Source organism: Aethalodelphis obliquidens, unplaced genomic scaffold, assembly GCF_003676395.1.
Source record: "Aethalodelphis obliquidens isolate GAN/ISIS:26980383/991018 unplaced genomic scaffold, ASM367639v1 scaffold4, whole genome shotgun sequence".
Classification (NCBI taxonomy): domain Eukaryota; kingdom Metazoa; phylum Chordata; class Mammalia; order Artiodactyla; family Delphinidae; genus Aethalodelphis; species Aethalodelphis obliquidens.
In genome coordinates this window covers 58,489,666-58,517,517 of record NW_020837948.1, presented here as the reverse complement: position 1 = coordinate 58,517,517, position 27,852 = coordinate 58,489,666, and the positions used below count along the sequence as shown (strand labels likewise).

The 27,852-nt window shown below is 38.1% G+C and overlaps 1 protein-coding gene across 3 annotated transcripts in view; it reads right to left on the bottom strand.

The window, feature by feature from the left end:
- Positions 1-2,357: 2,357 nt before the first annotated feature.
- The window catches only part of ANKRD31 (ankyrin repeat domain 31), a 133,140-nt gene continuing 107,645 nt past the window's right edge, over positions 2,358-27,852 (bottom strand). Inside the window, exons 24-25 of one of the 3 annotated variants that reach the window (XM_027100814.1) lie at positions 20,852-20,954; positions 2,358-2,724 (exon numbers count right to left, since the gene is read on the bottom strand). In XM_027100814.1, the coding sequence (XP_026956615.1) occupies positions 2,657-2,724; positions 20,852-20,954 (171 nt within the window). In that variant the 3' untranslated portion in view covers positions 2,358-2,656. Of the gene's footprint in view, positions 2,725-6,431; positions 6,796-18,089; positions 18,736-20,851; positions 20,955-27,852 lie in introns of those variants that run through there. The other 2 variants (XM_027100813.1, XM_027100811.1) reach the window with 2 other exon arrangements.

The following is a 27,852-nucleotide window of genomic DNA, read 5'->3' as shown; positions in this document are numbered from 1 at the left end:
TTTTTTTTTTTTTTTTTTTGAGGTACACGGGCCTCTCACTGTCGCGGCCCCTCCCGTTGCGGAGCACAGGCTCCGGACGCGCAGGCTTAGCGGCCATGGCTCACGGGCCCAGCCGCTCCGCGGCATGTGGGATCCTCCCGGACCAGGGCACGAACCCGTGTCCCCTGCATCGGCAGGCGGACTCTCAACCACTGCGCCACCAGGGAAGCCCTACATTCTTTTTCAGATTCTTTTCAATTATAGGTTATTACAAGACATTGAGAACCAATATTTTCTTAAACCTCTTCATTTCCGTCACCAGCATTGCTTTTGGGGCCATTTTTACCCAAGAGATACAGAAACATAGTTTTTGTTTCGTTTAATCATTTCACGACAGTTAATGAGTAGGCAGTAATGAACAGAGAACAAAAAAGCTGTGCTGAGATGAATATGCTGGGGGATTGGCGAGGCTCACCCACCAGCTAGGTGACTTGCCTTACCACTTCCTTGCCTCCAGCTTTGAAGGACATGAGCCAACGTCATATCTCAGCCACAATGCCATTGAACTTCAAGGTGTCTTGTGAACAGCGAAAAACAGAAATGTTAACTGCTTTTACCTTTAGAAGTACCACTCTTTACATTACAGCTTCAAATGTTTGCATCTACTGTTCCTACTTTAAAGTCCCTAGCAGAGTAGCCTAAATGAAAGAATATGAACTTACAAATATGTCCAAGGAATCTAGAAGTTAACTATGTAGCTTTTACTCGGGACTTTAAATGGAGGCGACTTGATTTGACATGGCCTCAAATTCTGTTCCTCTTATTTAGGTGGTAAGAGAACTGGGGACATGAGAACATTATGATTAAGTTTAAGCAGATAACACATATATAGAGAATCTAAAAAAAAAAAGGGGGGGCTCTGATGAACGTAGGGGCAGGACAGGAATAAAGATGCAGACGTAGAGAATGGACTTGAGGACATGGGAAGGGGGAAGGGTAAGTTGGGACAAAGTGAGAGTGGTGTGGACATATATACACTACCAAATGTAAAATAGATAGCTAGTGGGAAGCAGCTGCATAGCACAGGGAGATCAGCTCGGTGCTTTGTGACCACCTAGAGGGGTGGGATAGGGAGGGTGGGAGGGAGACACAAGAGGGAGGGGATATGGGGATATATGTATACATATAGCTGATTCACTTTGTTATACAGCAGAAACTAACACACCATTGTAAAGCAATTATACTCCAATAAAGATGTTTAAAAAAATGTAACTACAAAGAAAAGTACATAATTCTAAATACATTTCTGTGATTGCATTAAAAAAAAAAAGTTTAAGCAGAAACTTACCACATGAGATGAGAAGAAATAGAAGACGACGGAGTCCAAAGAAATACACATGGAGGTTATGTGCTATCAGCCCTCACAGTCTTGAGAATCCAAAGGGACTTAAAATACAAGTCCTATGGGCACATGCATTCAATTAACAAGGTAGTTTTCTGTGAAAACTGAGTTTGGGCAATATCTCAGATGAATAAACTTTACACATTCTTTATGCCTGAAACTCCCTAGATTGAAAAGGAGAGAGCCCAAGAGCAGATACCAATGTATTCATATTGAAACTCTTCCAGTAAGACTTCTGTATTCCATTTTCTACCAATGAGTATCTCTGTCTGTCCTGCCTGTCATCCACCAAAGTGAGCAAACACTGACACCTCAGAATGTGTAGGTGGCAGAAGTAGGGTCACTGTCACTCAGAGTGATGTTTACAGTTTTAATCATAACATATTTTCAGGCAGATAATTTTGGTTGAGACAGAGGAAATATATGATACCTAACAGCATGAGTTGTGAAGCCAGATTACCAGGTTCGAATCCCAGCTCTACCACTTGGTAGCTGTGTGACTTTGGGCCAAGTTACTTCATCCTATACCTCAGTTTCCTCATCTATAAAATGTGGATATTTCCTACCTCATAGGGTGTGGTGAATATTAAATGAGTTAACACATCGGAAGTGCTTATAACAATGACTGGTATATGTTAAGTGCTCAATAAATATTAGCTCTTACCCCACCCCTACCCCTGCCTTACATAGGTTTTTTTTTTTTTAAATAAATTTATTTATTTATTTTTGGCTGTGTTGGGTCTTCGTTGCTGCACATGGGCTTTCTCTAGTGGTGAGCAGGGACTACCCTTCGTTGTGGTGCACGGGCTTCTCACTGTGGTGGCTTCTCTTGTTGCGGAGCACGGGCTCTGGGTGCGTGGGCTTCAGTAGTTGCAGCACGCCGGCTCAGTAGCTGTGGCTCGTGGGCTCTGGGGCGCAGGCTCAGTAGTTGTGGTGCACGGGCTTAGTTGCTCCGAGGCATGTGGGATCTTCCTGGACCAGGGCTCAAACCTGTGTCCTCTGCATTGGCAGGCGGATTCTTAACCACTGCGCTGCCAGGGAAGCCCCAGGGCTTTTTTTTAACTGGCAGTGTGGAGTTTGTACATCTGACTACTTTCCCGCACATGGGCATGTACTTCTCGCAGCCAGTCAAACCACTTCCTTGGCTAGTGACTGCTTTGGAACAAGCAGATGGCACAATTTTGTCTAATGACATACAATTTCCTGGGGTGGTGGTGTTCAGGAAAGGTTTCTTCCCAAAAGATGCGCATTGGAAGAAAATTTTCCTTCCTTCTTCTAATAATGCTGTTTCTGCATGTATACCTGCCTATAACAGCAGAGCCATCTCGGCACTGTGAAGGGAGCTGGAAGAAAGATGGAAACAATCATGATATTGTTGAATTAAAGAATTAACCAACCCCCAAATTCCTACCTCTGGACTTAATATATGAAATAATACATTTTCCATTATGAGTATGGTTTTCTGTTATCATACTTGAAAACACCCTGATTGATACTTCTTGAGTATCCAGTATGTTTGAGATATTTTATTAGAAACACAAAGTGCAAAACCCTAAACCTGACCTCGACAAGTTTTCCAGCTACTTGAGGGAGATGAGCCATTGAAAGAAAACTAATACCAAGCAGTAAATATTAAGTGCTTGGCCTGAGAAAGCAGCACAGGAGGTCATATATGAGGAGAGGGCTCAAAGATGGACATAGATGGACAGATGGGAACATTCCCGGTAGTATAAACAAAATGTTGGGTAGAGTTAGGGATTGTATTAGTTTGCCAGGGCTGCCATAACGAAATACTACAAACTGGGTGGCTTAAACAACAGAAAATTATTTCTCAAAGTTCTGGCGGCTAGAAGTCCAAGATCAAAGCGTCAGCAGGGCTGATTTCATTCGGAGTCCTCTCTCCTTTGTTTGCAGATGGCTGCGTTTTTGCTGTGTTCCTTATGGTCTTTTGTCTGTTCACATGCACCCCCGTATCCCTTTGTATGTCCAAAGTTTTTCATGTAAGGACACCAGTCAGACTGCATTAGGACCTACTTTAATTGCCTTATTTTAATAGTCTCTTTAAAGGTCCTATCTCTAAGTACAGTCACATTCTGAAGTACTGAGGGTTAGGACCTCAACATATGAATTTGGAAAGGGCACAACTTCAGTCTATAAAAGGGACGAAGAAGGAGCTTAAGAGTGAGTAAACGGTTAGAGATGGCTGGAGATGAAGCTGGAAGGTTACATCAGGACCAGAGAGCTAGGGGCCTCAAACGTTGGGCCTAGATTTTACTCTCGCAGTAGCAGCAGGGAAGTAAAACAGACCCTTAGGAAGAATAATTTGCCGGAGCGTGCTGCAGGTTTTTATAAGGCAAAGAACTGGGGTGAGAGAAACGGGATAGGGCTGCACATAGTCTAGTCCTGATAAAGGACTGAGCTCAGGAGGGGAATTCGAAGTGACTGACTGAAAGAGAAATGGAGGACGAAAGGACAAGATGTATGCTTGGACAATCCCAGCAATCAGGCCAGGGGAGGCTTATGCTGTAAATTCAAGTCTTAAAAGGAAGTGCTGTGGGGCTTCCCTGGTGGCGCAGTGGTTGAGAGTCCGCCTGCCGATGCAGGGGACACGGGTTCGTGCCCTGGTCCGGGAAGATCCCACATGCCGCAGAGCGGCTGGGCCCGTGAGCCATGGCTGCTGAGCCTGCGCGTCCGGAGCCTGTGCTCCGCAACAGGAGAGGCCCCAGCAGTGAGAGGCCCACGTACCGCAAAAAAAAAAAAAAAAAAAAAAGGAAGTTTTGTGAGTCCTGGGACATTGGGGTTCCAGCTTTCTAATATTTAGGAGTACCTGTCTGAAAGGGAATAGGATTCCTTGTTGGGTATGGAGTATCCTGGAGATATTCAGGAACTTAGTTTTATAGAAAGGATACAAATATCAGAGAAGATTGCATCATTAGATATTCTTGGAAGTCCCTCGTATGGCTTAGGGTCCAGAAGCTTGTTTCATTTAGAACACAGAATAGGCAAAACATCTAGCCAATACCCCAAATCACCCAATCATCTCACAGGGAAGATGTGAGGTAAGGTAGCTCTCCGGACCCCAACTCTGCTTGAAGTAGACCCTTTTGTTTAGTTTGGGCAATACTCAACATGCCTCCACTAGGTGTTAAGTCAGTTGCCAGTTGGTATACTTAATGTTAAATGGGCTTGGAAAACTAAATTTAAGAATTTGATCACTAAAATGAAAACTCAGAATTGCAAGATTTCTTATACTATAAACTTAGAATGTATGACTTTTGTAAATTATAATCACTAAACAAAATACCTGCTTTTAAGTTATTTTTTTAAAAATATTTTTAAATTACAAAAGAAATGTGTGCGTGGCTTTTTTTTTTAAGTTGAAAGTAAACTGTAATATATCCTTCCAACTTCCCGAGTCCCTTAGGGACGGGCACTGCAGTTTTATTTGTAGCATTCCAGACCTTTTACTTGACATCTCCCACACCACATACATACTTATACATACAAATACACATTTCATAGCTTATAAAGTAGATATACCATGCATAATATAAAAATATGTATATTTATATGGCTATATAAATATAGCCATATAAATATATATATTATACTTGCACTCAAAGGCATATAATTTTCTTTAACCTTTTTATTTTATATTGGAGTATAGCCGATTGACAATGTTGTGACAGTTTCAGGTGCACAGCAAAGGGACTCAGCCGTACATATACATGTATCCATTCTCCCCCAAACTTCCCTACCACAGAGGCAGAAAGGCATATAATTTTTATTTAACACAACCAGGATTTGTACTAAATACTGTCTAACAATTTGCATTTTTCAGTTACTTATATATATATAAGTATATTGTATATTTATATATATTGTATATATTTCCCACGTTAGTACATATATGCCCAAATGGCCCATGCTTTAAATATCTCCTTAAGTAATGAAAGCCAAATAGACCACCTCAGGTATATTATTCAAAAATTAGAAAAATAGGGTAGTCTAAGAAAATGATAATGGAACAATAAAATTCTTGTCAGTTCTCAAACATTACAACATGTAGGGTTCACTTTATCCTGAACATTTTCAATGGACCCTCAAAGGAAGAAAAATAAAATGATCTGTCTTTACACTTTTATGAACAGGCAAACATTTTCAGGTGCTATCTTTCCAGATATTTAAAATTTTTATCTGAATACAAAGAATAAACACAGAGTACCAATTTCAAAGTTGCCAAAGGGTGCATGTAGTTAAAAGTCTTCCTTTCCCCTTAGTTCCCCAGTCCCATAATTCTTCTCTCCACAAGCAACTGTTGACAAGTTTCTTGTGTATTCTAAAGATATTTAAGATTCTGTACATTTAAAATAAGAAAATATCAAAAAGCAACACCATATCGCTCCTCCCCATCCCCCCCCCCGAAGTTATAGCACTTGCTAGGGTAATTTTTATTGCAATTTTGACCTGTGTACTCAAATGAGAGAGAAGTGACAGAATTAGGCCACAGAGTTAAAAAGCATATTTGGGAGCCTGTGGTAATGACAGATAAGAATAAGATGGCTATCAAAGGATTAAGAAAGACCCGTATAAAGAAAGCTTATAAAAACTTATAAAGCTCTTGAATATAGCGCTTTTAAAAAAAATCTTCATGACAGTGTAGCAAACATTAAAGATGAAATATATCCTATTTAAAATAATCAGCCCCCGAATCAACACTTGATTCATTTATTCATTTTTTGTTCTCAGACTTAGCACAGCTACAATTCTATCTACACTAAATTTTGTGAAACTTAAGACAAACCTCTTTCATAATTTTACATTTTCATTTCAACATAAATTCTAAAATAAATGGGGGAAGGTAGTAGGACTTTAAGTTCTTTTTTTAAAGTAGATTTACTTTACCAGGGACTTTTCAGGACCAATAGTCACTCCTATTTGTATTCTTACTTCCCATAAGGAACAACTGTTATTTATGCAAAGGTAGAGGTGCTGATTTAAAGATCTGTTTGAAGTTTATTTTAGTAAAAAGAAAGCCAGAGAGTCAATATTGTTTATGTCAAAAATGTCTTTATTTTAATTGCAAAAAACGATTAATCTTACTACAATAGTGGAAGAGTTATATTTTTTCTTAAAAAAGTAAACACATCTTAAGTAGTAACTCATAAAGTGTGTATTAAACAGGCCCACCAGCCCACACACAACAAAATATGAACATTGGTTAATAATATGAACAAATACCTAATAAATTATTAAGAAAACAAGGCTTTAGAATGTTAGCTCCTCACATTCCACATAGAACTTCCAATGCTCATCCATTATATGGCATGGGAGAAATTCTTGATCGCTGATTAACAGTATTTCATTTATTTGAAGATAATGTGGGATGCTTTTCATTGAACCTTTGGAAGTTCCTGTTTAAAGAAGAGTCAACAAATTAAAAACTGTCTTTTAAAAAATAAGATTTAAAGATGATACAAACAGATGGAGAGATATACCATGTTCTTGGATTGGAAGAATCAACACTGTGAAAATGACTATACTACCCAAAGCAATCTACAGATTCAATGCAATCCCTATCAAACTACCAATGGCATTTTTCACAGAATTAGAACAAAAAATTTCACAATTTGTATGGAAACACAAAAGACCCCGAACAGCCAAAGCAATCTTGAGAAAGAAAAATGGAGCTGGAGGAATCAGGCTCCCCGACTTCAGATTATACTACACAGTTACAGTAATCAAGACAGTATGGTACTGGCACAAAAACAGAAATATAGAGCAATGGAACAGGATAGAAAACCCAGAGACAAACCCATGCACGTATGGTCACCTTATTTTTGATAAAGGAGGCAAGAATATACAGTGGAGAAAAGACAGCCTCATCAGTAAGTGGTGCTGGGAAAACTGGAGAGCTACATGTAAAAGAATGAAATTAGAACACTCCCTAACACCATACACAAAAATAAACTCAAAATGGATTAAAGACCTAAATGTAAGGCCAGACAATATCAAACTTAGAGGAAAACATAGGCAGAACACTCTATGACACAAATCACAGCAAGATCCTTTTTGACCCAGCTCCTAGAGAAATGGAAATAAAAACAGAAATAAACAAATGGGACCCAATGAAACTTAAAAGCTTTTGCACAGCAAAGGAAACCATAAAAAAGATGAAAAGGCAACCCTCAGAACGGGAGAAAATATTTGCAAACGAAGGAACTGACGAAAGATTAATCTCCAATATTTACAAGCAGCTCATGCAGCTCAATATCAACAACCAACCAACCCAATCCAAAAATGAGCAGAAGACCTAAATAGATATTTCTCCAAAGAAGACATACAGATTGCCAACAAACACATGAAAGGATGCTCAACATCACTAATCATTAGAGAAATGCAAATCAAAATTACAATGAGGTATCACCTCACACTGGTCAGAATGGCCATCATCAAAAAATCTACAAACAATAAATGCTGGAGAGGGTGTGGAGAAAAGGGAACCCTCTTACACTGTTGGTGGGAATGTAAATTGATACAGTCATTATGGAGAACAGTATGGAAGTTCCTTAAAAAACTAGATAGAACTACTATACAACCCAGCAATCCCACTACTGGGCATATACCCTGAGAAAACCATAATTCAAAAAGAGTCATGTACCACAATGTTCATTGCAGCTCCATTTACAATAGCCAGGACATGGAAGCAACCTAAGTGTCCACTGACAGATGAATGGATAAAGAAGATGTGGCACATATACATATAATGGAATATTACTCAGCCATAAAAAGAAATGAAATTGAGTTATTTGTAGTGAGGTGGATGGACCTAGAGTCTGTCACACAGAGTGAAGTTAAGTCAGAACGAGAAAAACAAATACTGTATGTTAACATATATATATGGAATCTGAAAAAAAAAGGTTATGAAGAACCTAGAGGCAGGACAGGAATAAAGACGCAGATGTAGAGAATGGACTTGAGGACACGGGGAGGGGGAAGGGTGAGCTGGGAAGAAGTGAGGAGTGGCATGGACATATATACACTACCAAATGTAAAACAGATAGCTAGTGGGAAGCAGCCGCATAGCACAGGGAGATCAGCTCGGTGCTTTGTGACCACCTAGAGGGGTGGGATAGGGAGGGTGGGAGCAAGACGGAAGAGGGAGGAGATATGGGGATATATGTATATGTATGGCTGATTCACTTTGTTATAAAGTAGAAACAAACATCCCATCGTAGAGCAATTATACTCTAATAAAGATGTTAAAAAATAATAAATTTTTAAAAAGGTAAAAAATAAGATTTAAATTTACTTATTACGAACCCTAGACCCTAGTCAAGTCTATGAGCACATATAACAGGTTTTCTGACCAGGTCATTCTTCACTCACTCCATTTTCTATACCCAAGATAAAGCTGTAAATCAGCACTGACCTATCTTGGAAGAAAGAAGCCTGTTTGCAGTCTAAAACACCAAGGCAAAAAATGGATAACTGAAGCTTCTGAAGGTAGTTATACAAAGCCCCTCTGTGCCTCAATTTCCAATAAATTGAGAATAAAACAGTTGTAAAGATTAAATGAGATACTGCATGTGAAATGCCTGTCTACTGCTTAATACAGAGCAACCACTCAATAAATAGTAGCTGCTATTATTATAGCAGGTAGTTATTACTAAAAAGAGTGTTAGGCTGGAAGATGGATGATCAATTTTCTAGGTCACACAAAACTTGGTTGTGATCTCAAGCTAGTTATATGGCTTATCTAGATTTCCATCTCCTCTGAGAGGTGAGAGAGTTGATGATCAGCCGGGTCCCTTTTAGCTCTGCCAGTTTAAGAGCCAATGATACTAAAACTGGCTTCTTTAAGCTCCCTGACAGTCTCAGAGATTCCTTTCTTGGAGACTGGCTATATGAGCTATACGTCATTCAACTAGTTGAATCTTATTCCAAGGTTAGCACCAACATGCTATCTGTGTGACCTCAGCCAGACAGTTTCAGATAGATGTATGTATAGTCCAAGTGCTTTGTTCATAATTCTAAGCAGTACAAATGTTTACATAGTTACACATCTGCATGGATATCTGGCGCTCCTGATAAAGTACCCATTTATCCTTCTAATGGTGATCCCACCCTAATTTGCCTCTGGAGGACCATCCCTTTCCCCACACTTGGTCCATGTGCTTCTGGTGGAATTGTTCTGAACTGTGTGGCTGAACCACACTGACTCCATTTTGTCAGCTCCATCTTAGGTCTGCAGTCCTATCCCTTCCCTTTCTGCATGACTGTACTTTAGCCTACTCACAAGGAATGCGCCCAAGCCAGCTTTTACCTTTGTCTTCATCTGATATGAAAACTGGAAGAATGCCTTTGCTGACGCAGATAGTTAATAGTTCTCTATCAGCTTACCCTTGTCTTCAACTGATATGAAAACTGGAAGAATGCCTTTTGCTGATGCAGGTAGTTAACAGTCATGAGACCCCTCAGGGAAGGGCAGGGAGGAAAAACAGGGGTTCCTGTCAGTGTGGACCAACCACACTTCTCCCAAGTGGTCAGATTCTGTTTTTAGCTTTGGTCCCTTTAAATCCTCCTTACCCTTTTCAGAGGCAGAGTCGGCTATGAATGCTTCTGGGTCATCTCTGCCTGATACTTCCTACCCGTATGTAAGTTACCCACAATAAACTTCACAACTACCCTTTATGGAGTTGCCTGCTTAGTTTTTTGGTCTGAAAGTTCTTGCTCAGTTCAGGGGATATAATTCACTATCTCTTCCTTCCAACATTCATCTCCTGATTTGTTTAGATCTAGGCCAATCAGTGAACAGGCACTGATTCAGGGTAAGAACACGACCCATTCGGAGTGAAGTTACATGCAATGAGATCTTTGTTTCGCCTTCTGGGAAAGAGTCACATCCAAATTCTTTCCCTCTGGACTTGAATCTGGAAGCATGTAGCTCTGGGATGATGAGAGGAGAGGCTGCTACCATGGAGCTGAGAAATGGAAAGCAAGAAAAACTGGGTGCTCAGTCATGCTCTGTGAACACTGGCTTAAGCCTGAAGAACCTACTCCTGGTCTTTCATGTACATGAGTCAATAAAATTCCTTTTTATGGAGGATGTAAGCCAGTCTGATTTGGGTTTTAAACTGTTACTTACAACCCAAAGAATTTAAACTGTTTTACACATGGTCCATATGTAAACAAAATAGTCCCCTCATTAGCAGGTTTGTTTTACAGACTATCTAAAGCAAGGTACCTCACAAAAGTTGGGAGTGGAGAGCATTCATCCTTCAGGAAAAGCCCATGGAAATAAGGCTTTAAATATTAATTTAAATTAATTTTGCTAATATTAGCTTAGTTTCATCAGAGCAAGGATGGGCCTGTATGCACAAAAACCCTATTCTCTTTCCAGTGAATGGGCCTTGCCTTAAAAGTCACAGACCCAAACATGGGCACTTGTAAGAGATGGCCAAGAGCATCTGAATAGCTTCATCTTGTTTGTAACCAGAAATTATCACCATAGGGCTCACATAGAGAAGGTCACCAACAAAAGTGCAGAATGATAAGCAGTAGCTCCACAGGAAGCAACCTGCCCATCTTCCCAATTGACATGCTGGAAACAGAGTGGCCCAAACTTGGGATGCTGAGATGATATAACAAAAGTGTTTGAAAAACAGCATTTTCAGATGGACATTTGTTAACCTATTAACCCACAGAAGTGGAGTTTGGAGTTTTCAATAAAGTAATGCTAATGTTAAACCTGTTTTTCCTTTTGCCTTACCATTCCCATCATTCACCTTTGTCAAATGATAAAATAACACCTATGTGAAAGTTTTCTGTAAAATTGTAAAGTGTTATTCAATACTGCTTTGCACTCTAAACTAGCTTTGCTTGGAGCTGATCTGGCTCTCTCTCTCCCTTACGTGCTGTAATAAATTAAGATAAAGGGACCATTTTAGGCCCACCTTCTCCTTCTTTTTAAGCAGGGCTGACTTTGTCACTAGTCAGTAGGGTGTGATGGCCTTGATGTATAACTTTCTCAACAGGTTAGCCATGATACATCCACAAAAGTTATTTGGTTGATATTCTGTCTAGTGGCTATTCACATGGCTTCTTTTTCAAAGGAACAGAGGTCATGGCAGCCAAAATCCCACCCCCAGATCCACTTAATTTCACTGTCAGCATAATACACTCCTGACTTTCCTGTAATCTGCAGGACTTTAGGAAAACTGCAAGTGGCTCTGTGGTAACAGAAGGAGCCACTTCCTGGGTAAGCCCATGGATATGAAATTCTGGGGACACACATATCACACCACAAAACTCAGTATTAAGAACATCCCCCAGTTTCTCACAGAATAGCCTCTTTTCCATAATTATCAGACTGGAAGAAACAAAGACCATTCCTTACAAAACACCTGTTCTCATCTCCTTTACCTCTCATCTTCTGCTGCCTTTTCTTTCTCCTCTACCACCTCTTCCGCAACAGGAATCTCTGAACTCCATCTGCCACTGCATTCCCACCCGTTTCATTCCAGCCCATGCTACCAGGATCCGGCACCTTTGGCTGACCACAACGTCTAGCTTCCAGATTTCTTTGTTGTTATCCACAATTCCCAATATATTGGGATGGGGTGGGCAACAAAACAAAAAGCACATTCATACAGAAAACTGAGCTAAACAGGCACTTAAATATAAAAGAACAGTGAACTAAAGTTTCCTCACCAATGCCGTCTATACTCTTACTACAATACTTGCTACTCCCACCAAGCTTTGGGCCAGTTAGCATAGCAACAAATAAAGGGACTGCAGGAAGCACACACTTAAAAGACCTGTTTCCAAATTGGAAGCTCCCAAACACTGGAGTTTTGCTTCCACTCTAGCCCTGACTGTCATGCTGGAGGTAGGTAGCTAAGAGGGAATGAAGCAGCAAGATTCAGATATTGGATGTAAAATGTTTAAGTTTAATATACTTTATAGGAAATGATTTTACTTTGGGTCCATTAGTAAATTGTTACTGTTCCATGGAAAGATCTTAGAAAAACTAAGCTGTTGTGATCTGCAGCAATATGAACTGACAGGTACGGCACTGTAATACCAGGAGCAAACACACACATAGTCTTAAGCAGTCTGACAATATCAACTATTCACTTTTCCCAGTCCTCACTGTGGGGAGGATTAAGTGGACTAGTGCTCGGAAGTTCAGTTCTGCTTAAGGGGCCAGACACCTGTGGCTCTGGAGCCTCAAAGAAACAAAGAGGAATAGGAGGATTTAAAAAAGAAGTTCTGTCACTGAAAGAATTTTTGTGAATGAGGTAAAGAGAAATTAGAACCCTGAGAGATAGTAACTTAATCCGTTATTTGGTCAAATAATTACCATCTTCTTTGCAATGATAACTAAGGACATCTACTTGTAGCTTTGTGACAAAGAATTTTTCCATCAGAACTGTGAAAACCACCAATTCACCCCATTAGAAGGTAAGAGCCCTTCTCCCTTTAATTTTCACTTTTACTTGGGGTAGATTCCCTAGGCAAAGTCAGTGCCCTCTGAGATCTAGAAATAAAATTTCTAAACCGTAGCACATTTAGCAGCCCAGTACAACTAGGAAGATGGCCATTTAATCGGACATTTGTCTTTTCTTGTTGTCCCTAAGCCCCAACAGGAAATGCACAGCTAAGGCACTAAGGAACCATTCTGCTTATGGACAAGGTAGGGAGAAATAAATCTCCCTCAAGTAATATCACCAGACTTTAGATATTCTGCACAAGTCTGCTTAAAATGAATTGATAGATTCATTAGTAGGCAAAAGAATGGGCTCATGCAACTATTCATGTTATCCAGTGGCCAAAACTGGCAATTCAAAATGACATACTAGTTAGGTTAAAAATAATTTAACTTTTACTGTTCTTTTTCCTCTGTTTTTGGGGGGGTTTTTTTACAGTAAAAGAGAACCTTTAATGTATGTCATGAAAACGTCTTTTATACCAGATTTCAATGACCACTGAAAAATGCAATAAATAATGTGAGATAAAATAATTTTTAGACAAAGTAGAGAGGGTTTATGAATGAAGGAAATTCTAAAGGATATAACACGGGAAGGAAACTTGTCCTAGATGGAAAGTTTGAGAAGTGAAATAGAACGGAGAGCAAATAAAGTAGTAAATATGTAGATAAATCCAAATGAACATTGACACTTAAAAACAATACACAATACAAATACTACATATGATAATACACAATTATGTAAGGCTGATGAATTTTTTTTAAACATCTTTATTGGAGCATAATTGCTTTAAAATGGTGTGTTAGTTTCTGCTGTTTAACAAAGTGAATCAGTATACATATATCCCCGTATCTCCTCCCTCTTGCATCTTCCTCCCTCCCACCCTCCCTATCCCACCCCTCTAGGTGGAAACAAAGCACCAGGCTGATCTCCCTGTGCTATGCAGCTGCTTCCCACTAGCTATCTATTTTACATTTGGTAGTGTATATATGTCCATGCCACTCTCTCACTTCGTCCCAGCTTTCCCTTCCCCTACCCTGTGTCCTCAAGTCCATTCCCTACGTCTGCGTCTTTATTCCTGTCCTGCCCCTAGGTTCTTCGGAACCATTTTTTCTTTTTTAGATTCCATACATATGTGTTAGCATACGGTATTTGTTTTTCTCTTTCTGACTTACTTCACTCTGTATGACAGTCTCTAGGTCCATCCACCTCACTACAAATAACTCAATTTCGTTTCTTTTCCTCTGTTTTTGAAAAAAATTCCCTTAATATATCAAAAGCAAAAATAATCAGATTCATTATTTTAACTGATGGTTCACTTCTGACACATCCCTAACCCATCTTACTCCTCTGGTTCTCAGTTTCATCATCTGTAAAACAGGTCCGAGACTAGCTGATCTATTAGGTTCACTTCTAACTTGAAAATTATTGAACTCAGACTTCCAGAACTTGTGCTTACAAACTAAGCATTCTAAACTTCATTACGATTATGGAATGAAACATCACTTGCTCTAGTTACAAATGAAAATGAACATACTTATGTATACATTCTCATCCTGAATCAGAAATATAATTCCAATCAAAGGCAAAATGATTAAGAATAATTTTAATCAATTGTAAAAATACATCTGCTCTAGTTATGATGGGGGGAAATTCTACTATGGCTATTTAAATACAAAGTTCAGGGACTTTCCTGGTGGCGCAGTGGTTAAGAATCCACCTGCCAATGCGGGGGACACGGGTTCAAGCCCTGGTCCGGGAAGATCCGGGAAGATCCCACATGCCACAGAGCAACTAAGCCCATGTGCCACAACTATTGAGCCTGTGCTCTAGAGCCCACGAGCCTCAACTACTGAGCCCACACACCGCAACTACTGAAGCCTGCGTGCCTAGAACCCATGCTCCGCAACAAGAGAAGCCACTGCAATAGAAGCCCGCACACCGCAATGAAGGGTAGCCCCCGCTCGCTGCAACTAGAGAAAGCCCATGCGCAGCAATGAAGACCCAATGCAGCCAAAGAAAAAAAAATAAAGTTCAGTGTCTTCTGATAAATGAAGGATCCTAAAGGATAAATATGGTGATAGAGTATTACATGATTGGATACCTAAAACTAAATTAATAATTTTGCACAGATTTACATTGATAATATCAAAAGCCATCTGTGAAACTCTACTGGCATCAAGAAACAGACTTGATTATTAGAAGTTTAAAACTATTTAGGCCCTCATTGTTCAGGGGAAAATGGAAATTAATAGGTGGTTCTTTAAGCTGTATTGGATTTGAGATACTTGATTTTATATGTAAAGTGTTCAGGTTTTCTGTGTCTCTGTCGTACAGACGTGAACCTTGGAGTTCTACTAAAAAGAAGCTCCTAAATGTCCTAATGTATGTAAAATAATCTGGCAGGGGGTCTGGCACATGGCAAATGCTCAACAGGTAATTTGTTTTCTTCTCTTTCCTCCCCTATCAGTAGATATAAAATACCAGGATGAAAAAAAATACGATTAAAATAATGAAAAAGGATCAGGAGTTTAAACAGGAGCTGAAATAAACACCCTGTGCTCTGTTATCAGGCACCCATCTTCCTTGGCTGTTTAAGAAGTTCTTAACCACATAAAACAGAAGCACCTGTGAATGTTTGTGTTCTATTACATATACTTTTACAGAGAAATGAAGCACAATAACAGCACTGAAATGAAGAAAACTCTTTCTTTAAAGTCATTTATTCACAACAGATTATAAGTAGGTCAAAGACCATTTTCATTAAAAACAAAAAAAGTCTATTTTTTTCCTGAAAAAGCATATTCTATTTCAAATGAACAAGTGATGTTAGATCTTCCTGAGAGAAAATTATAAATTATATAATCAGTGTGCATTAAATGATAGCCTGGGAAAAGAAAGGCCTCAGGAGATACTCTTTGTTTGTTTGTTTGCTTTGCTTAGATGAATACATTCAGCTTCATGTGTTTTGAGTGTCTTGGTACTATGGTGACAGGGGACATAAACATATAAAACTGGCTTTCCAGGTAAATAATGAAATGTGATCTATATTAACAGAATGTTTTTCTAAAGAACTTTGTGAAAAATATGTCAATATTTTTATACATAATGTTCACATTATGTAATAGAAGTTTTGGGAATGTTCATTTTTCCCATTCCAATATATACTGAAATATTGATGAAGATTCCCTCAATAACACAAAGGAGGAGCTACAACCAAATAGGCAGAGGGGAGAGAGGCTTGGGACGAAGCTGTGAAATTTTAAGGGAAAATGCATCATAGACTCACTCCATTTTAAAGCTTATAAAGGACTTTAGAGATAGATACCTCAGGGATTTCATCAACATTTCATGAACAGAACTTCATTTTTAAAGATTAGCATTGGTATGTTTAGAATCTTTCATTAGAAACAACATATATCCTCAAATGTGTTAATATACCACATTTTAACATCCTGGAATCTATCAATACATTGCCTCAAGTTGCCAAGTTAACTAGTTTTTGTGTAGAACTCAAATAAATAAAAAGCTCTTCCATTATCTCTGACTTACTGAAGCAAGTCACTTTATCACTTATCTTCATGATTCATGATTTTCTTGATACCATGAATCCAAAATGATATGTAGAAGTAAACTGGATGAGGGGAAAGGAGAAATAGTTTTCTTTGAAATTTCTGGTTGAGAAAAATGTGGAGGGCCATCATTCTTTTTTCTTTTTTTTTGAAGTATAGTTGATTTATAATGTTGTGTTAGTTTCTGGTATACAGCAAAGCGATTCAGTTATACATATATATATTCTTTTTCATCTTCTTTTCCATTATGGTTTATTAAAGGATACTGAATATAGTTCCCCATGCTATACAGTAGGACCTTGTTGTTTATCTATTTTACATATAGCAGTTTGTATCTGCTAGTCCCAAACTCCTAATTCATCCCTCCCCCACCACCCCCTTTCCCCTTTGGTAACCATAAGTTTGTTCCCTGTCTGTTAGTCTGTTTCTGTTTCACAAATAAGTTCATCTGTGTCATATTTTAGATTCTACATATAAGTGATATCAGGTGGCACATGTCTTTCTCTTTCTGACTTACTTCACTTAGTATGATAATCTCTAGGTCGATTCATGTTGCCGCAAATGGCATATTTCATTCTTTTTTATGGCTGAGTAGTAATTGTGTATATATACTACATCTTCTTTATCCATTCATCTGTTGCCGATGGACATTTAGGTTGCTTCCATGTCTTGGCTATCGTAAATAGTGCTGCTGTGAACATAGGGGTGCATGTATCTTTTCGGATTATAGCTTTGTCCAGATGTATGCCCAGGAGTGGGATTGCTGGATCATATGGCAACTCTATTTTTAGTTTTTTAAGGAATCTCCATACTGTTCTTCATAGTGGCTGCACCAATTTACATTCTCATCAACAGTGTAGGAGGGTTCCCTTTTTCCCACACCTCTCCAGCATTTGTTATTTGTAAACTTTTTAATGATGGTCATTCTGACAGGTGTGAGGTGATACTTCATTGTGGTTTTGATTTGCATTTCTCTAATAATTAGCGACGTTGAGCATCTTTTCATGTGCCTATTGGCCATCAGTATGTCTTCTTTGGTGAAATGTCTATTTAGGTCTCTGCCCATTTTTTGATTGGGTTGTTTGTTTTTTTGTTGTTGAGTTGTATGAGCTGTTTGTATATTTTGGAAATTAAGCCTGAAGGGCCATCACTCTTATACCTCACAGTTAGACAGGAAATTCAGATAAGGGAGATTAATTCAGATAAAGGAGATAGTATTAACTAACCAAAATCCCATTTACCATTTGTTGAATTCTTGACCACAAATTCTGTTATAGCCGAGATCTAGGAATGTCCACCTATGAGGACTGTCAACTGTAAGTAAATTCAGTTTTAAAATAAGCAGTCCTTTGGATCATGTTCATGTTTCCATTCACTCATTCATTTATTCAATGAACATTTTACTTGGAAGCTACTATATGCCAGGCATTGGGAATATAATAGGAAGCAAGAGCCCACAAAAATCTCTCTGAACTCAAAGATCTTCTCAGTCTATCGGGGGTTAAGATTAGGTAACCAGCAATTATTTATAATATAGAGTGATATACATAAGATTTAACCATCTATTTACACAGTAGTATGCTAGAAACTATACAGTTAAAAACTTAAATAAAACTGAAAGTTTCTCTCTTTCTCTTTTTTTCACCTTGTCCAAATTTCATTTTTTCCAACAGTTATTTGCTTGGTTTCCTGTACTAGGTCATCTAAACAAGGCATGTCTGAAAGTGAAAGGGAGTGGTACTAATAATTTTGCTGGATTAGGGACTGCCCTGGTCAAATGGGGATACATGGTCATCCTAGTTATGGGAAATGTAAATATCTCTTCCTAGTCCACTATTTCCAAAAAACAGTATTCTGAAGAGTGTGATCATCAAAAAGCATAAGAGAACAGATATGTTCATGATCTGAAGTAGGCTAATTAAATCCATGTGGACATGTTTTTCCTTTAGACTTTATGGTCTCTATGATGTCAGAGCCACAACTTCCATTACCACATTTTGATATGCAGAAGAGGGAAAAAGATTCTCTCCAGAATGCTTTGCTTGTAATAAGGTTAGAGACTTTACATTTTTCTAACTTACCAGGTCTTTGGATTTCTGTCAGGTACCACAAAACCAGGTACAAAAGAATCCTAAATCAAAGATGCTCAAACAAAACTTCAACAGCAGCCTACGGATGCCTGCAGGGACCTGTCTATAGATTCCTAGGTCCAGATCAAGGTAGCAAGATGCTGGTTGGCATACTGGCGCCTCCACAGTTCTCAAATTAGCACTAACATTTTCTGAAATATCTAAAGGAAAGAAAATTCAGGATTTCTGGACAGAAATTAGTAACAAGAAACTGTTTATACTGCAGGCAACAGAAGCAGCAATTCAGAACCCATTTTTTATTTCATGCTCATTTAGCAGAGGAACTGTGAGCCCTCTGAGGAAGAAGATGCATGGCTGGGGTTGGAAATACGTGCCTGGAGCTAGAAAATCTGAGGAGCAGATATGCTTTCTGATATGAGGAAGAACCTATATTTCTGCTTTGACTTTTAAGGATAGAAACTAGGAGAAAGGGTTTGCTTGCCTTTCCTTCAAGTGTGTGTGTGTGCATGTGCACGAGGCAGAGAGACGAGAGGGACAAGAGAGACAGAGAGACAGAGGGCTTGAGTGTACAAGCACAAAAGTGGGTGTGCTTTGGAATCAAAGTGAAGGGCTGAATATTAAGAATTTTCAAATTATTACCTGCATAAGAAATCAGATACTACTAGTCATTCAAAGTTAACAGTCAGGCTGGCTGCATAAGAATCACTCCTAAAAACTCAGGTTCCTTGGCCTATCTCTAAGATTAGATTAGGTAAGGAACCAAAGACCATGAATTACTACAACTCCTTCCAGTTTTGTAAGCTCTTTAACTTCCCCACAATTGTTTTATTTTATGTGTTTCCCCAAAATGATGAAAACTACTTTTGAAGCTATCCTTAGAAAACAGGGGAAAATGCATCATATTCTGAAGCCAGTTTTTGAGACAAAGGTTAGAGTGAATTCAGTATAAACTTAGGAAAGTACTTTGAATTATTGGGATTTGTTGTAAGGAAAGGAGTAACCCTGGGAAACCCCTGGTTAGAGGCTTGTGATAGTAATCCTGTTTGGTTCTTGACTCTGGTTGTCACAGAATTATCATTTTTTGTTTTGTACCTCCTCTCCTCATATATTGTCCCCAACTGGTCTAAGACAGGGAAACTGGGGGAAAAAGAGGGTGCACTGCAGCAGAGAAGGGTGATATAACATTAGTTATGTCTGCTTTTCATAAATGTGTACCGCCCTTTCCAATAACTTCAAAATCGGCTGCTGACTGGTGAAGACCACATTCTCTTCAGTTTTCTGAAGGTTTATTAGTGTACCCTAACAAGCAAAGACTTAATTCTAGTATCTAGGATCTATTTTTAGAAAATATGGAAAACTAACCAAATCATGCCTGCAGGAAGGAAAAAAATACCATTTTTCCCTTTTACATGACACTTAAAAAAAATCTACCTAAAGTAAGCACATCACAGATTCAGAGAAAGGAATTGTGAGAGAAGGTGTCATTTTTCTAGAATTTAAGTTAAACGGTGTTTAAACGGAGTGCTGTAAACAAACAAACAGAAAATAACAAGTTTTGGTGGAGATGTGGGGAAACTGGAACCCTTGCACATTGCTGGTAGGAATGTAAAATGATTCAGCTGCTGTGGAAAACAGTAATGGCTGTTTCCTCAAAAGTTAAACATACAATAACTATATAATATAGCAATTCCACTCCTTGGTATACACCCAAAAGAACTGAAAACAGGTATCCAAACAAATATATGTATACACCTGTTAATAGCCGCACTATGTCCAACAGCCAGAAAGTGGAAACCCAAATGTCCATCAGAGGATGAATAAATAAGTAAACTGTGGTTTATATATATATGTAATGGAAGCCATAAAAAGGAATGAAGTACTATTACAATGTAGATAATCCTTAAAAGCATTATGCTAAGTGAAAGGTGCCATACACAAAAGGTCATATATTGAAGGATTCCATTTATATAATATATTCAGACTAGGCAAATCCATGCAGACAGGAAGCAGACTGGTAGTTCTCAGGGACTAGAGAGAGTGGGGAATGGGAAGTAACTGCTGAATGGGAAGTAACTGCTGAATGGGTATGGGTTTCTTTTTGGGGTGATGAAACTGTTTTGGAACTACACAGAGCTGGTGGTTGTAAAACACTGTCAATGTACTAAATGCCACTGAATTGTTCACTTTAAAATGTTTATTTGAATATCATGTGAATTTAACCTGAATGGAAAAAAAAAAAGACAAGTGCAATGCCTTCTCAGCAGATGTGGGTGTGTTTTCCCCACAACTAAGAAACAGGTGTTGGTCTGCACATACCTGGAAGACAAGGTTGATGTTGCTGAGGTACCAAGTTTGGGTCTGGAGGCAAGGGTAATTCCTCAGAAATATACTTTAAAAGTTCCTTCCCCCGGTATGTTACCTGCATATAATTAAACACAGAACTTCAAAATCATATATTTTATCAGAAGCAAATACAGCTTTCTCCTGCAAATTGTAACTCCAGTAAAGTATTGATTGTTGTACATTATGTACTGGCAAACTAGCCCACAGCCAAATCTGGGCTGCCATCTTTTTTGTAAATAAAGTTTTACTAGAACACAGTGATACCCATTCATTTACTTAACATCTATGGCTGCTTTTATGCTACAGCAGGATGGAGTAGTTTTGACAGAGACCATATGCTCACAAAGCCTGAAATATGTATTATCTGGCCCTTTACAGAAAAAATTGCTGATCCCTGATATGTACCATTAATTCTCTCATATGTTCACTTATTCAACAAATATTAATCCAGCACCTGCTACTTTATAACTTTAAAAAATTAATGTTGCATTAATAAAATTAAGTCATAAAAGTAAAATGGTACTTTTCTAGAAATCAGATACACAGCTGGTTACATTAACTGCATTTTAGGTCTATACATCAAAGTTTTTTTGTTTTTCTTGGTTTGTTTTTGAACTTAGTTATTGTGTATCAGCCCAAAAGGTCAGAGCTTAGAAATATGTACATACAAATGGGCTGGACTGAGGTAGACTGGCAAACACCTGCCAGAAATGTTCTGAGTCCAAGGGTCTTTGCGTCCTCCGGACCTAGTTCTAGAGCAGTCTAATAGTATACTCCCAGAAGCTAGGTTCACTATGGTTAAACCAGCAAGTCTCAACTTGGACATCCCTTCCTCCAGGATGCCTTCCTATAACTGCTAAGCTCAAGTAATGACCCTCCTCTAGGATCCCATAAAGTCTGTGCTCATATTTCTGTCAAGGCACTTATCCCACTTAAAGGAAATTATGTATTAATGTGTCCGTTTCCATTGAACTATAGGCTCCTTGAAGAAGGATCTGTATAATATTAATTTTTATTCTCTAGCTCTTCATATAGTGCCTGACAATACTAAGAAAAAGCTCTTAAGTCCCAGCTCTTAAGCAAAATTCTTAAATTCTCTGAGCCTGAGTTTGTGCATCTGTTAAATGAGTATCTCCAGATTTTTAAGTTGGGGGGAGTAAAGAAGATAATATATATGATAATATATACTTTTGGCATGCTGTCTAGCACATCCTGAGTGCTCAGTAAATGCTTGTTACTGAACAGAGCGAGGAAGGCCTAAGGAATACAGAATGGTTAGGCAGACTTTTAGCTCAATCCTATGACTAAACAAAGCTTGGTAATGTTAATGGAACAGACCTGGCCTACTCAGTATGCTAAACCCTCCTCACTTGCCAGGGAAAAAGAGCGGTGAGGCCACTGAATGCCACCTGTCATTTCTCCAAACAACTAACAGTTAACAAGAATGGATTTTGAACATTTATCCAAAAACAGCAGAATATACATTCTTTTCAAGTGCACATGGAACATTTTCCAGGACAGATCACATACTAGGCAACAAAACAAATCTCAATAAATTTAAGAAGACTAAAATCATATCAAGCATCTTTTCCAACCACAACACTATGTGACTAGAAATCAACTACAAGAAAAAAAACTGCAAAATATCCTCACAAACACGTGGAGGCTAAACAATATGCTACTAAACAACCAACAATTCACTGAAGAAAGCAAAGAAGAAAAAAAAATACCTAGAGACAAATGAAAACAAAATCATGATGATCCAAAATCTATGGGATGCAGCAAAAGCAGTTGTAACAGGGAAGTTTATAGTGACACAAGCTTACCTCAGGAAACAAGAAAAAATCTCAAATAAATGACCTAATCTTACATCTGAAGAAACTAGAGAAAGAAGAACAAACAAAACCTAAAGTTTGTAGACGGAAAGAAATCATAAGGATTAGAGCAGAAATAAATGACACAGCGACTAAAAAATAGAAAAAGTCAATGAAACTAAAATCTGGTTCTTTGAAAAGATAAAATTGATAAACCTTTAGTCAGACTTATCAAGAAAAAAAGGGAGAGGGCCCAAGTCAATAAAATCAGAAATGAAAAGGAGAAGTTACAACCAACACCACAGAAATACCAAGGATCTTAAGAGACTACAAACAACTACATGCCAATAAAGTGGACAATCTAGAATGGACAAATTCTTAGAAATGTACAATCTCCCCACACTAAACTAGGAAGAAGTAGAAAATCTGAATAGACCAATTACCAGTAATGAAATTGAATCAGTAATTTAAAAACTCCCAACAAACAAAAGTAAAGGACCAGATGGCTTCACAGGTGAATTCTACCAAACATTTAGAGAAGAGTTAACACCTATCCTTCTCAAACTATTCCAAAAAACTGCAGAGGAAGGAACACTTTCGAACTCATTCTAGAAGGCCAGCATCACACTGATACCAAAACCAGACAAGATATCACAAAAAAACCTCACAAAATTACAGCTAATATCACTGATAAACACAGACACAAAAATCCTCACAAAATATTAGCAAACAGAATCCAACAATACATTAAGAGGACCATACACCATGATCAAGTGGGATTTATCCTAGGGATGCAAGGATTTTTTGATGTCTGCAAATCGATCAATGTGATATACTATATTAACAAACTGAAGAATAAAAATCATATGATCATCTCAATAGATGCAGAAAAAGCTTTGACCAAATTCAACATCCATTTATAATAAAAACAGTCCAGAAAGTGGGCACAGAGGGAATATACCTCAACATAATAAAGATCACATATGACAAACCCATAGTTAACATCATACTCATGGTGAAAAGCTGAAAGCATTTCCTCTAAGATCAGAAACAAGACAAAGATGCCCATTCTTGCTACTTTTATTCACATAGTATTGCAAGTCCTAGCCACAACAATCAGGCAAGAAAAAGAAATAAAAGGCATCTCAATTGGAAACACATATGTAAAACTGTCACTGTTTGCAGATGACATGATACTATACATAGAAAATACGAAAAACACCACCAGAAAACTACCAGAGCTCATCAGTGAATTCAGAAAAGCTGCAGGATACAAAATTAATATATAGAAAATTGTTGCCTTTCTATACATTAACAATGAACTATGTATGCATATGGCTGATTCACTTTGTTGTACAACAGAAACTAACACGGCATTGTGAAGCAATTATACTCCAATAAATATGTATTTAATAAAAAAACAAATGAACCATCAGAAAGAGATTAAGGAAACAATCCTGTTTACCATTCCAGCAAAAAGAATAAAGTACCTAGGAATAAACCTACTTAAGGAGGTAAAAGTCCTGTACTTGGGAAACTGTAAGACATTGATGAAAGAAACTGAAACTGAAACAAACAAATGGAAAGAAAAACATGTTGTTGGACTGGAAGAATTAATATTGTTAAAATGACCATACTACCCAAGGCAATCTACAGATTCAATGCCACCCCTATCAAAATACCAATGGCATTTTGCACAGAACTAGAACAAATAATTTAAAAATTTGTATAAAAACACAAAAGAACTGAATAGCCAAAACAATCTTGAGAAAGAAGAACAGAGCTGGAGGAATCATACTCCCTGACTTCAGATTATACTACAAAGCTACAGTAATCAAAACAGTAAGGGCACAAAAACACACACAGAGATCAACAGAACAGAATAGAGAGCCCAGAAGTAAACCTATGCACTTATGGTCAATTAATCTATGACAAAGGAGGCAAGAATATACAATGGAGAAAAGACAGTCTCTTCAATAAGTGGTGCTGGGAAAACTGGACAGCTACATGTAAAAAAATGAAATTAGAACATTTCTCATACCATATACCAATCCAAATGGATTGAAGACCTAAAATGTAAGACTGGAAATCATAAAATTCCCAGAAGAAAACATAGGCAGAACACGCTTTGATATAAATCAGAGCAATATTGTTTTGGATCTGTCTCCTAAGGCAAAGGAAACAAAATAAAAAATAAACAAATGGGACCTATTTAAACTTAAAAGCTTTTGTACAGCAAAAGAAACCACTGACAAAATGAAAACACAACCTACTGAAGGGGAGGAAATACTTGCAAATGATATAACTATTTGCAAGTATTAAGGGGGTAATATCCAAAATGTATAAACAGCTCATACAACTCAATATCAAAAAACAAACAGCCTGGTCAAAAAATGGGCAGAAGACCTGAATAGAAATTTTTCCAAAGAAGACATACAGATGGCCAACAGTCACATGAAAAGATGTTTGACACTGCTAATCATCAGAAAAATGAAAATCAAAACCACAATGAGGTATCACCTTACACCTGTCAGAATGGCTATCATCAAAAAGAATACAAATAACAAATGTTGGCAAGGCTGTGGAGAAAGGGGAACCCTTTCGTATGCTGTTGGTGGGAATGTATATTGGTGCAGCCACAGTGGAAAACAGTATGGAGATTTCTCAAAAAACTAAAAATAGAACTGTCATATGATTCAGCAATTCCAGTCCTGGGTATATATCTGAAAAAAAAAACCCAAAAACACTAATTTGAAAAGGTACATGCCCCCAATGTTCATAGAAGCATTATTTACAGTTGCCAAGATATGAAAGCAACCTAAGCGCCCATCAACAGATGAGTGGATATAGAAGATGTGGTATATATGTACAATGGAATATCACTCAGCCATAAAAAAGAATGTAAACTTGCCATCTGCAACAACATGGATGGACCTGGAGGGTATTATGCTACGTGAAATAAGTCAGACAGAGAAAGACAAATACTCTGTTATCACTTATATGTGGAATCTAAAAAATAAAATGAATGAATACAACAAAACAGAAACAGACACAGATAGAGAAAATAAACTAGTGGTTACCAGAGTGGAGAGGGAAGAAGGGCAAGATAGGGGTAGGAGATTAAGAGGTACAAACTACTATGTATAAAATAAATAAGCTATGAGGATATATTGCACAGCACAGGGAATATAGCCAATATTTTATAATAAATTTAAGTATAATCTATAAAGATTTTGAATGACTATGTTGTACAGCTGAAATCAGCTATACCTCAGAAATAATAAAGTTTGCCTGCAAGTATATAAAAACAAGAAAGAATGGATTTTGTTCACATTATCACCCTGACAATATCCAACACACCTTATACACTCATCAATGTGTAGGCTCAGTATGTTTTCACCTATGTCTCAGATTTAAAGTATATTTTTATCAGTTAGTGCTGGGTAAAATTTTACCTTAGTAGCCTTAGAGGTCATGAGTCCCCATAGGTCCCAGACATCACTAGGGATAATTCACACATTCAAAGAACACAGCTTTAAGAAAATCCACTGAGTTAAAAATCTATTTTCCACAAGGTAGGAGTGATTTAATGAACAAGGATAACAATGGATAGAACTCAAACTGAACAGGCACTAGGTCACTTCAGGAGACTGAAGTGGCAAGAGGAGTGAGTGATGTCCAGTGGAGTACGCATGAGGATTCCCTTGGCAAAGCTGTACAGCAGCTCAGCTGCTTGGGTACGAGGTATGAGTCATCTCTGTGTCTAGTGGCTGTGTCATTCTGTCTGATGTAGGACAAGACCTAGTTTTCTGGCATTTCTTGCCTGACAACCAACCAGTCCTGGCTCTATAGTCCCACCACTGTACTAGGAACTAGTCGGTAGAAATGTTCACATTTACCGAGGTAGCAAAAAGCTCCTATCAAGAAGTGACTGTGAATTCAGGAGTTACCCCAAGACAAGAGGGGTAGAGGTTACTGTGGTAAATTTTAAAAGAGGCTTTAAAAAATTGTAAACAAACTCACTGGGGCAGTGCTTCTCAGCTTGTGGTATTTACTAGAAGTACATGAGTGTCCTACAGTAATTTTTTAAACTATTTCCATTTTTAGGATAATTAAAAAAAAAATCTAAGCTTGCTCAGATAATCTGTATGAGTATCTTATATCCAAGAATTGCCCTAATTTTAGTGCCCACATTTGTATTTGGCTTCACTATCACATAGATGTTAAACAATATGACTCCAATTGACATGGCTAATGAGAAAAGACCACAGGCAATGTGATATGTAAATGAGGCATATAAGTACAGAGTGAGAGCCAAATGATATCACAGCCAGCTATTCAAAAGCAGAAAATGCAGTAGTTCCAACAGAGAAAAAGAGTGGGAGGACTGAGTCATCATCAGTGGGCCACAGGCATGTTAAGCTCAAAACAACCTAAGCTACAGCAATTAGTACCATATTCACACTGTGAGCATAGATTCAGTTTCAGCAAAACAATATCATCTATCATGAATTTAAGAAACTTTGCAATAAAAAGGGATTTCCATGGGTAAAATGTTAATTACTAACATGCAAATATGATTTATGAATCCATGGAAAGGATTAGGCAGGTTGAATTGAAAGCAGATGGCCTGGTGACTCCAGTGGTGGGAAATAAAAAATAATAATAATACAGGAAAAAAGGAACACAGAGAGACTATAATATAAAGCAGAGAAAATTTAAAATGTGCTCATGTAAGTGAAGGAACTGAAACACTGTTCTGGAAGCACCTGCAACAGAGGTCTAGGAGACCAGAATGCAGAGTTTAGGGACTAAGACTGAGATAGGAGCTAGGAAGGAGAGTGGTCAGAGCTGAGTTGGACAAAAAACGAGAGAGGAAACCACCTTCTATTACTGGTGCACTGAGACTTACTGTAATGGCTAGTGGAGGTTAAAGGTATTTGCAATTCTGTGAAACAGTAATGGTGACTGTCTGATGACTCACACTTTCCTGGGTGAATCATTGCAATACTGTTCCCTGAAGGGGTGCCATGGACATCTGGAGGTGGCTGATCACTGGACCTCAAGGGTGTCAGTCATCGATACTCTTCAAATTGGTTATTAAACTGGGCTTATAACTCAGAAGTCAGAACTGAGGGGGAGACCACTAAGTCTGGGAAG